The following is a 12,123-nucleotide window of genomic DNA, read 5'->3' on the forward strand; positions in this document are numbered from 1 at the left end:
GTATTTGCCTGCAACATTTCTGCTTGAGGCAGGCTTAAAAAACAAAAACACCCTTTGTAAATCTTTTCATTTGTTCAGTCCTGGTTTTCCAACAATGAAATCCAGTCATACTTTTCTATAAAATAACTGTTTTTTTAACAAATGCATTTTATTTAAAACTGATTATATTTCAGGTCAATAACAACAAAAACAAATCAACTTTTTATGGAAGAGTTCTATTTTTAAAAATACCTCTACGGCTTTTTTTTAAAAAAAAAAACATTAACAACTGTTTAAAATCACAGCTTTTAAAGTGTACTACTCTTTTTTGAACATCAAGTGTTTTGCTTCACAGATTTGCCGGTGAAATTAAAAAGATTTGGCTAAAATAAGAGGACTTCAGATAATATACTCCCAGCTCTTAAGAAACTTTGTACATTTGGCATCTGATCTAGTCTCAAGTCACCAAGAAATAGAGACTGGTCACTCTGGAGCAGTAGGTGGCACACTAAATGTTCTAAATGAACAGAAGCATTTGACAAGGTATCCAGATAATCAGTGGGTTTTTAAAATCTATTAACCTCCAAAGAAAAGCCATTTACTTAACATGTTTCTAGGTGTTTTTAGGCTAGAATATCACATCTAAACCTCTGAATGCCTCTGTCCCTGGGCCTAAATTTAAATGTTTTTTGGGTGCCTGGTTGTTTTCACTACTCTGGATCAAGTGCTGTGGTTTAAGAGTTTCTGCAGTTAAAAAAAAAAAATTATAAACACAGGCAACTAATAAAGAATTCATTTTATTCAGAGCACCACTTTTCATGAGTTATCTGAAAGTGAATTCTGAATCAGCAAAAAAATACATCATTCTCAATCTTTCCCCTCTTTTCATTCCCCTTCAACACGCTTCCCTCCCCCATTTGTGTTTTCTTTTTTGTTTGTTTGGTTGGAGTTTTTTGGCTATATTGTCTCATTTGTTGAAAGGCTCTACCAGGACCTGGCCCAGTATAAACACAAAAATTCACCCAAATCATAAAATTGCTCTTCTTTCAGTTATGTTTTATTTGTAAGTGTACCGGGACACATCCCCCTGTTGTATTTTGGCGCACAGAATTGGTTCTGATAGAAGTACGCGAGGGGAAAGGTGAAAGAGAAAAGACGTAATTAAGGAGAAAGCTCAGCAGACATACATGGACAGGTAGATCAATCTGTGAGACATTTCAGGATGAACACTGGCAGTTTGTAACCACTGTGTGACTGTGTGCATTAAATAAAATATTTACAATAATCTTCCTTTTTTCCTTTTCCTTTGAATACAAGAATATGACAAAAATGTGTTTTCAGTGGAAACAGGCAGTAGACTGTGAAATCGCACTATCCACAAAACGGTCTACCAGAAAGCTAGCCCAGTTTAGTGCTCAGTTTCAAGTGCATAGAATGTTTGCCCTGCAAACAATGATATACAACGTAATTAAATAAATAATGCCTAACCAGAGTGAGACCTAATTGTATTTCTTTCCACGCCTTTCAGATCATGCATGATTTCAGTCTCGGCAGATTTTTTTCTTTTCTCATTTGTTCTGTTTTCAGTGTTTTAGTTATGATTAAAGGATGGTAACAAGCCATCTCCACAAGCGATCCAAAGAGTATCTTGCACACAAAGCAGGCATTTTACCTAACCACCTCAAGTATCTTATTTTTTTAAATCCAACAGCAGCTTGTAAGGTACCTGATTATTACTATGAAATATTATACATGATTTTCTATTCGGGAGACTGACAGTGCAAATTAAAGTTCTTGCTACCCAACATTTATCCCCAATAATAAATGACTCTTGAATGATAAAAACAATTAAAAGAAAACACAGTTATTCTGTTTTCCCCCAACCTGCAGAGAGCTCTTTGAAACAAATGGAGGTGAGGGCACTTTAAATCTCTCTTCCTCTTTTCTAGGATAAGGGTGATTTTTCTCACAGCCAAGCCCTGCCCCAACAGGAAGCAGTAACTTCTCAACATTTCATTAATTCCATGTTCTCCAAGAGAGGAAGAAAGGGGACCTAGAAGAACAAGATGAGTCTTGTTCAGTGGAGAAAACAGGAGAAAGTATCTCTCCTAACAACTTTCACCCCATCAGTCTATTTGAATCCACAGGGGGAAAAAAACTTTAAACCTCTCTTAAAAAAAAAAAAATGAAAGGGCAAGTTAAGTTCTATGCGTGGGAAAAAAACTTATTTTGAAGTTGTCTAAAATTAGATCTTCGATATAAGAGGAAAAAAAAACCCAAACTCTTGTTAAAATTGTTTCATTTTCCTAGAATAAGATATTTTGAAGCCCGGGAATTCTGCTTTTTAGTTAGCTCAAAGACTACGCCCCTCTCTCCAAAGACCTCCACCCCACCAGGACCAGGCCACCAGAGTATAGGCAAGGCCACGGGAAAACTTAGATTCCACCTAAGCAAGCAGCCAGCCTCCCCCTGACACCTTTTCAGCTGTGCTCCCACTCACTTCCCCGCGTTGGAGAGCAGCCACTGGCATCTCATTGGAACGAAGGAAACAGAAGATATGGATAGGGTGGAGGTGAGATTTAGAGGAAAAATTAAACACGCAGAGAGAACAACTAGCTTTGCTACCCAGAACTTCAACTTCCGGTTCGTTTGGTTTTCGTTTTTTTGACTCAGTTCGTGTGTGTAGGGTTGGGGAGGTGGTAATAATGGTGGTGCTCTTTTTTCTCTTCCATGGGGGGAAATGAAGCTGCACAATATGGCTCCCCGGAGTTAAATTTCTAAAGCACTTTCCTTTGCTTTTGTTCTGTTTTGTTTTAGTTTGCCTTTATTTGTCTAGTTTTTGGTGGTTGGTAGATTTGTTTTTGTACATAGTTCCTTGGTCCCCAGGAGATTTAGGTAAGTGTCTCTGGTCAAAAACAGTCCATTTTCCTACCCTTCCCGCATCTCCCCCCACCCAAACCCCAGAACCATCCTGCTCCTTAAAAACCCTGCTCGGGTCTCCGCTTTCCTTCCCCCCACTCCCCACTCTCCCTAATGCTCCCCCCTTCTCCCCCACCCTCTATTCCATTTCCCCACACCCAGCACCCCAGTCCCTAAGGCTGGGGAACCCCGCGGGCAGGGAAAGCAGAGAGGGGGCAGAGGAAAGAGCGAAAGGAGGGACTCCCCAAATCCAGGCAGGATAACGGACACAAATCCGAGGGGAGGCAGGCAGAGGAAAGCCCCCCAAAAATGCCCCTGGGCTCCCCACTCTGCCCCACCCGACACCTCCCAGCCCCCTCAGTAAGTGGCAGAGAATTTCATCCGCTTCTGCTTCTGTCTCTGGTTGCAAAACCACACCCGCACCACGTTCTTTTTGAGGTCCAGTTTCTCTGCGATGGCGGCGATCTTCTCGGACGAGGGCCGCGGCTGCACTGCGAAGTAGGCCTCGAGGGAGCGCTTCTCGGGCGCCGCGATGGAAGTCCGCTTGCGCTTCTTCTCGCCGCCGTTGAAGAGCTCGGGCTTGTTCATTTTCTCGCGCTGCGCGCCCTCGGCCTCCTCGAGCCACGCCTGCAGGATGGGCTTGAGCGCGATCATGTTGTTGTGCGAGAGCGTGAGCGACTCGAACCTGCAGATGGTGCTCTGGCTGAGCGAGCCCACGCCCGGGATCTTGAGGTTGGCCAGCGCCGAGCCCACGTCGGCCTGCGTCACACCCAGCTTGATACGCCGCTGCTTGAAGCGCTCTGCGAACGCCTCGAGCTCGCGCGGGTCCGTGTCCGAGTCGCAGATGGACGCCAGGCCCGCTGCGCCCACCACAGCCGCGGCCGCCGAAGCCGCCGCCACCTGCCCTGCCGCCGCCGCCGCTGCCGCCGCTGCCGCACCATGATGCGCCGCCGCCGCCACCAGCCCGGGGTGCGGCAGCCCGGACGGCATGTTCATGGCGGCCGCTGCCGCGGGGTGCGACAGGTGGCCCAGGCCGTGCATGTGCGGGTGCGGGTGTGCCGAGCCGCCCAGGAGCCCGCCGCCCGGGCCACCGCCGCCGCCCCCCGGGCCACCGCCGCCGCCACCGCCCCCGGGGCCGCCGCCGCCCGGGCCGCCGCCGCCGCCCGGGCCGCCACCGCCCCCCGGGCCGTCGTGGGCGCCACCGCTGCCGCCCGCCGCGCCCGCACCGCCCGCGCCGGCCATGAGCGCTAGCGACGGCGAGGAGATGTGGTCCAGCAGGTCGCCAGGCTCGAGCGCCTGGTGGTGGTGGTGGTGGTGGTGGTGGTGCGCCAGCGGTACGGTGGACGTGGACGTGCACGGCACGCTGTTCATCGTGTGGTACGTGGCGTCCGGCTTGAAAGGATGGCTCTTGCCCTGGGACACGGCGATGTCCACGGCCGCCAGCGCCTCGGCCCGCGCCAGCAGCGTCTCGTCCAGGCTGGCGAAGAGGTTGCTCTGCAGCTGCAGGCGACACAAACCAAACCAAAAAAAACCACAAAACCAAAAGAGCAAAACAAAACAACACAAGACACACACAAGCCGGAAAAGCACAACATGCGAAGGGCAAACACAAAGCAACCAAAATAACGACGGGGTTGGGGGCAGTGGCGAGCGGGAAAGACGGAGAGGGGGGCGCAGTGGCGACCAGGCAGGGGACAGAAGAGAAGGGACAGGAAAATGGAGAGGGGACAGAAGTACGGAGAAAGGGGGACACGAGAACACATTCCGGGAACGGGCGTGGGAGACGAAAAAGGAGGGAGAAAAGAAGAAGAAATGGAAATGTAACTCGCAGCTGGGGACCCGTGTCACACACCCGAACACGCACAGAGACCGCCTTTCCGAGGCGTGAAATTAACAGAGAAAGTGGAGGGAAGTAGAGAGTCCTGGCCCCAGCGCTCCCCACTCCGATCGCAGGCGCCCGATGCGGAGGCAGAGGCTGACAGGAACACGACCGTAAGCGCCGCCGGACAAAACGTGCCTCGCCGAGGGACTGCTCTACACCCCCTGCCCGCAGTTCCCCGCGCCGGGACCCGCATACACCAGCCCCCGACATGCAGCATCTCGGAGACGGGGAGGGGCGGGCTCGCGGGCCGGGGCCGCGGCGTGGGGCGCTTACCGGCGGCGTGGGCAGGCAGGCCCGCCGGATGGCCTCGGAGCTGGAGTGCAGCGACGGGTACTTGTGCTCAGGGAGGGTGGGATGCATGGCAAAGTGAGGCTGCTTGCTGTTCATGGACATCATCGTGGCGGCTTGGCATGTATATCCACAAACACTCCGAAAGTCCGCGGGAAAGTGCGCACGCCGGCTCCCCCGGCCTCCCTTCGGAGGCTGCAGCCGCGGCGGTCGCGGCGGCTGGCGGCTGCCGCGCCGCGGGCTGCTACTGCTGCTGCTCCTGCTGCCGCCGGGCGCTCCCTCTGACCGCACAGAGCGCCGCGCGCCGGCCTCGCAGTCCCGCTTCTCCGAGAGCTCTAGCCCCGCGCGCCGACGGGATGCACTCCTCTTACACCTGAGTCCCACTTCTCGCGGCCGTCCCAGGGAGCTCTCGCGAGAGCTCGCGGCCCCGCCGCGCTGACAGGCATCAGCTGTCTCCGTCTGTCTGGCGCGCGCTCTCTCGTTCGGCGGCGCCGTGCGTCTGCGCGCGCGCGCGCGCTTGTCCGGCCGCGACCGGCGCGTGGGAGCCGCTCTTATAGTGACCACCAGCAAGGACAGCGCAGGTGATGCACCTGTAGCTGCTCGGACATGCGCACTGCGCGTCTCACCTTTCCCACCGCGGTCTGGAAAGATCAGAAGGGCCAGCTATTGTCTAAGGGTGGGCACTTTTTAGAAGAAGAAAGAGGAGATGCGCACACGCCCCTCTGTGGTTTTTTTTTTTCTTTCCCCTGATCGCAAGCCCTGAATATATGCGCATTACTTAGGCACTCCTCTCTAGGATGCCTAACAAGCTGTTATATAATGTATACAGCTGGGCATTTGTATGTTAAATTATGCCCGCGCATTCCTCTGTATAGAGTATAAATAACACAGAAATGCAGAAGGTGCTGTCTTTTGCTGCAAGACCCTGTTTCTTTCAAGGTTTATAAATAGGTTCCTGGAGAATAATCGCGGTGACAGACATTTGTTTGAAGCAGTCAGACGCTATTGATTTCCATATAATTTAATTTCCTCCGCATACTTTTTGTTGTTGTTGTGAATATAACTGTGTCAGGCACCGCCAGTGACAGCCACTTAGGAGCCACAAGGAGCGTGTGCTTTCTACTCGGGAAAAGCTGTTGAAATGAAATTGTGCATTTCTCTTATTGTTTGTCTCCTTCAACCGTGTACAAACCCACGTTTCAAACGAGCTCCGGGTGATCTGAGGCTTCTAGTAATCAAAAGGAAAAAATAGTTAACAGGGTGTAGTTGGGATCCTTCCTCCCCTCAGCGAATACACACACACACACACACACACACACACACACACACTTCATGCTGGGAACTCCAGGAAAAGAAAACTGCTTCGGAGAAAAGGGAATAAGATGTTGAAAAGATAACTTTCTTTTCTCTTCCATCGTTTTGGCTTTTTGCCTCTTATCTCTGCTTGCTTATATATATATATATATTATTTTTCAATAGGACACAGATTAAGCTAACTTATAGGAAAACTCGATTCAAAAATATTAATTCAAGCCAATTTGAAAGAACGGGTACAAGGTCTGGTCCAGCTTTAAAAATATTTTAAATTATTGTGAAATTAAGATCTAAAAAGAACAAATCAATTAGCCGACCTGTTATATGGCCCTAATGTGGCAGGCGGATCAAGAGTCTCCCAGGGGAGCCACAGTTCAGGTGCCAAAGTCCCCAGGGATGCAGCGTTTGCTCGCAGTGATAATAACCTAACCGCCCAGATGTTATCACATCTGCAGCAAGAGAACTGGAGAGCAGCAAGGGGCTGCTTTTGGAAAGCAGAGATCAGATAAATCATCTTTCTGGTCTCTCTCACACCAAGGAGGTCTGTATTTCCACCTAAGAGCAGATCTCATTTCTATAAACCTAAATTTGCATTCCCGTGGATTTTATCTTTCCTCTGCACAAACGCATGTGTATATAGCATACCCACTCACCTACTCAGATTCCAAGAAGAGCCCACAGGCGTCACCATGGCTTTTTCTTTCTTTCTTTCTTTTTATCTTTTCCCCACCCCCTCCCTTCCTTCTAGCTCCAGAGGGAAGTGAGAAGGATGTTCACTTGCTGGTGAGAGAAGGAGCCGGCTCCATCCATTATGCGGTCCCCTGGGAGCGCTAAATGCAACTTTATCTCAACAGGGAGTGGACGGTGAGCAGGACGTCGCTAGAGGGAAAGAGTGAGTCCTACGGTAGTCATCACACCGGGCGTCGGGGCTTAACCTAGCCCTTCCTGACACCCCCGGTGGCCGTTCCCTGCACTCTCCCTTGAGGGGAAAGGAAAGACCCCCAAAGAGGGTGAGAACCTGGAGCCTGCCCCTCCCTCCCAAAAAAGCGTTGGTATTTAGTGACCCTGTAGGGTTCAGGGCTGGCAGAAAGGCACACAGTACAGGTTTGTGGCTGGGTGGGACCTCTGAGCACCAGGTGAGCTCCAGAGTACCCACAAGTCACCTTCGTTCACCCTCCAACCGTGGGAGGCTTCCAATAAACCCAGCAGAGAGATGCCAGCTTAGCCTGAAATTAGGAGTTAGTCCCACCAAGATTCCCTTCCCTGTTTACCTCTCCTTCTACAACAGGAATACTCCACCTTGGGGTGTGGCCAGATCTTTGCTCAAGATATTGGGCATTTTGATGGGACCAGAAATATGAGGGCTGTGGGTACAATCCTCCCGCCCCCTCCCACCGTGGATGGGAAGCCCATCTCGGACGCATACATCTTCACTATGGCACTTAGCGCGGAGTTTGTCACACAGGAAAAGTGCTCCACCAAGCAACACATGTGTGTAGGATGGAAGAGGCCAGTCTGGGGTGTCGTGGGGCAGAGGTGGTGGCCCAGGGGTTGTTCAACCATCCAGGGCTGATTGGAGATTGCAGGAACATCCCCGGGGGAGTGGTCTACATTCTCCTTTAAAAGGAGGGGTGTGTTTTCCCCAGGCAGAGCTGTGCACTTTGATTTCAGCCTGTTCTTTTTCAGGAGCCAATTATTTCACTCCTCCCTCATTAACTTGCTACCCTATCTTCTCCCCTCAAATGCTTGCTGAGCAGTAGTCTGGTCCAGTACAAGACACTGGAGATAAAATGAGGTATACAGTATGAGTACCTGCCCTGCAGGAGGTGACAGTGTATGTGTGTGGGGCAGCCACGGATAAAAGGCATCTATGGCACAGGTATAACAGGTGTGATGAGAGGGACTCGTACAGAAATATGGGGCGGGTGATGTTTGGACAGTTATCAAACCTTCTCCCTGTTGGTCCTCAGCCCAAGGCTAAAGAATGGGCTGTACTGGCACATCTGCAGGCAGTTCTCTGGACCATATCAAGCCTCTCCCTACTTTCCTCCTGATGGGTAAAAGGAAAGGGTGGCAGGCTTGGGCTCAGCTCACCCATATGTCACTGTTTTGTTTTCCTGGTTTGGCAACTGCTGTAACTAGTTGGCCCCTGCTTGTGCTAAGGATACCCATATGGGGTCTGAGTCTTGGCATAGATTCCTGGGCATTTTTTTCCCTTCTTACTTAATGACCAACACAAATCCCCTCCTCCTCCTCATCTCATAGCTTTGCATTTTATCAAGAGAGGGATAATGAATGCACAGCTATTGATTTCCAAGGAATTTCAGCCCCCAGGGACAGCGAGTCTATCATCTGGATCAGAGACACATTTCTTTCCCTCATTAATTAATTTTCTCCTCCTCCTTTGGCAGGCCTAACTTCTCATTTCCTTTGGCAGCGCCCTTTTCCGGAGCTAAGGAACAGACCTTCCTTGGTTGGCGTGAGGACTGGCGGGAGAGGTTTTGTGCGAGGATCCGCACTGTCTGGGGTGAACACTCCTCACCTTTGACTGGTTCCGCCACCCTCCTACCCTCCAGTTCGGGAGAGCGCGCCTGACAGCTGCTGCCCACCTGGGCACTGACTTCCTCCTTCCAACCGGGTGCGGAGAAAGTTAGTATATGACTCCGCAGCCACTACTCGCCCCCACTTCCTCACCTGCTGGGGTTGAACCCGAGTTGTCTGTCGGGGCTTAGAGACTCAGGATCGGCCCTGAGGGATGTCGACAGACGTGCGTGGAGGCTGTGGGTATACAGGGGAGGGCTGCGTCGGGCCCCTCGTTCCTGCTGGAACCCGGGGTTCTGGCCCCACCTGCAGGCCCGGTCACCTCGGGTCCATGTGGCCGAAGCCCGAGCTAGGTTCCTCGCAGATTCGGGGCTCCACATTGGTGTGGGCAGCTGCCTAGTCTGAAAGGAGGCACTTTTCACCGCGCAACTAGCGCCCTGCATGCAGGAGAAGCCCCCAGGGCCCAGGGTCGGCCGGCTTTAGAAGCCACTTAGGTTGTTTTAAGCACCGGTGAAGAGGCAGACCGTGGGGAACAGGCTCAGGGTAAGGGCTTCGGGTCTCGGAACCGGGGCTGCCCTTGGGCTGTCCCGGAGCCCTTGGCTCTGACACTGAAGGGTGGAAAGGAGGAAGGAATGGAGAAAGGACGGTGGGACTTTCCCTTCCCCTCTGGGCTGCCTTCCCAGGGTCTTGCTGGAGCTGCTTTGATCCCAGTCTCGTATTGCTACTGGTGCATCTTGGTCCCATACCTCCCGGGCGATGGCTACTGGGCTTCTCGCCGGCCTCACTGGGGGCCATCGGACTTCCTCCCGTCCCAGGCAGTGACCTTTCCCTCCGAGGCCCGCGGGACCCAGCCCAACGCTGAGGTTGGAATTCCCCGGGCCAAGCTCTGGGTCGCTTAGGTTCGGAGATTTCCCGGAGGCCGTCGTCCACCTTTTCTACTCGGCACTGCCGAGCTCCCGCGGCCGCTCGCCTCCCCAGATCCCCGAGGCTGGGGGTGGTTGGCGGTACTGGGGACCGTCGTCATCTCTGCTTCCAAAGCTCCCAGCTGGGCATTCAGACTGGGGTCCAGCTGGAACTGGCAGAGAAGATTCTCAAGGAAACCGGTGGGAAATATATTGTTTCCTTTCTTCTGGTTGTTTAATTTAAATGCAACTTCCCTTAGGGACCTTTTCCTGGACGTTAACGACCCCACCCTGAGATGTCTTCGATGACCTGGCGACCCAGATGATGCGTCCCAGGAAAGTTCACTGCTGACCATTGTCACTCTTGGCGTTACATCTATAGATACAGACTTATGTATATATCGCCACCCTAATCTCTCCGTGGACATGAAACCCACCTACCTTGTGAAAGCCCTACGGGTAAAACATGACTACTACGTCTCTGTCCCAACAGGAGCTGGGCCTCCACTGCCTGCTAGTTGCCAGAACCAGCTTCGCAGCCCAAGTGAACAATGTCTGATGTCTGAACATGGCCACGCACCCCTGTGATTTAGGTCCCAGGAGGAGAAGAGGCGTCCCTGCCCCTCCTTGGCCCTGCCCCATTCAAAGCTGGAAGCAGGCGCTGATCAGAGAAGGGGCTTCCAGGTCCTGGGTTAGAACAACAAACAAACGAAACTCCACAACAGACACACCTGCCCATGACCCCACGCAAGGACATGGGAAGTTCTGTCGCCTTCCCGCTCCACGGATAGCCGCCTGCCGGCTGCTGCCACCAGAACGCACGCACGCCCCGGGTAGAGAGAGCTCAGTCGGCAGCAGAGCCCCCCCTCCCGCCGCCCCCACAAGCGCGGCTCCGAGGACCGGGAAGCTGGTGCCGGTCGCTCTCCGCAGGCTCCACTGTGCCTCCAGGAGCAGGATTCCCCAAAGGGTCTGGAAGCCGTGGAGGAAACCGCGGGGACGCGAGTCCAAACCCGAAAGTGCGGAGCTGGGTCCTGTCGCCCGGCTCCAACGCTCGCTGGCGCCGCCGCCAGCTGCCCCTCCTTCCCGCCGCCCGCACAAATCAAAGCCCCTTGCGAGGGACTGGGAAATAGTTGCCTTGTCATGTAACACATTGCCCTGATTTATTATAAAATTTTAACGAAATCATGCATATTTTAACAGCCTTTAATCACTGCATGAAAATTTAATTCATGGACTATAGCGCGTTTAAATAAATGAAGTGTTAATTCATTAGGATTAATTAATTTGTTAAAGGATTGTGTGCAAGGTTAAGGTGGAAAGAAAACTCTTTGTTGGTTCCGCGTCTTAATCGCCAGGTTTCACAAGTGGTAATAAAATGAAAGGAAACCGCAGAGCGAGCCGGCCGTTCGGGTGGGGCTAGGGCCGGACCAGCCCGGAGCGCCCTGGAGAGCGCGGAAAACGCGGGCTGGAAGGGCGAGGGCCCGTCTGTCCTCCGGAGACTGGGGAGTGGGGGTCCGGTGGGGGCTGGAGGGGAGGAGAAGGGAAGAGCGGGCACCGGAGGCGAGAATCCGATATGGCCGAGTTCGCTGGAATCCCGGGGAGAGAAGGGGGCTCAGAGCCGAGGCTGGCTGGCCGGACCCCACCTCCCCACTCCGAACATAAAGATGACCGGGTGGGTTAGGCGAGGTCGCCCCTTCCTGCCCTCAAAAGGCCGGGTCTCGTCTTAATGGACAGCTGAACGCCTAAGCCTTCCAGCGCCCAGGGAGCCTCTGTCTCGCCAGCAGGCCGCCGGCTCAGGAGGCTGGGGCAAGCCCAAGAGCCTCAGGGGACTCCGAGAGGAGGCGGAGCAAAGCCAAACCTATAAACCCAGGCTGAAGCAATGCGCGGAAACCTTTTTTCAAACAGGAGCCCTGACGTTAAGGAATGGTTTCTTCAGCACCTCTTCTGAGACAGCGGCTAAATAGACGTCCCCTCCAGCACATCCCGACACGCAAGAGAGTTGTCCTCTTTCACGCAGAACTCTTATTCACCCTTCAAGATCCAGTACAAATAACATCTCTAGGAAGACGCCAGACTTAGCCACGGCTCCACGCTATCCCCAACAGGGGCGTTTTTCTACTCACAAATGTCTTAAGAATCAAAATGCATTAGAATTGCATCTTCCCCCCTCCCAGTAAGTCTCAGTAAATGTCTAAGTCAAATTCCTTGGGAAATTTTGGGAAAAGGGTCTTTATATCCCCAAATTACAAACGTCGCATAAGGCCCACACTTCTACACACCAATAAACTAACACCATTT

The 12,123-nt window shown here is 52.5% G+C and overlaps 1 protein-coding gene across 1 annotated transcript; it reads right to left on the reverse strand.

Moving 5' to 3' along the window:
• Positions 1–3,255: 3,255 nt before the first annotated feature.
• POU4F1 (POU class 4 homeobox 1) lies at positions 3,256–5,176 on the reverse strand. The gene is made up of 2 exons (XM_021675791.2): positions 5,054–5,176; positions 3,256–4,398 (listed from the first exon to the last, which is right to left on the reverse strand). Exons 1-2 carry the CDS (start codon positions 5,174–5,176, stop codon positions 3,256–3,258), a joined length of 1,266 nt encoding a protein of 421 aa, XP_021531466.2.
• Between the last annotated feature and the right edge of the window lie 6,947 nt (positions 5,177–12,123).

This window comes from Aotus nancymaae, unplaced genomic scaffold, assembly GCF_030222135.1.
Source record: "Aotus nancymaae isolate 86718 unplaced genomic scaffold, 86718_ANA_hifiasm-v0.15.2.pri h1tg000088l, whole genome shotgun sequence".
In the NCBI taxonomy this organism is placed as follows: Eukaryota; Metazoa; Chordata; class Mammalia; order Primates; family Aotidae; genus Aotus; species Aotus nancymaae.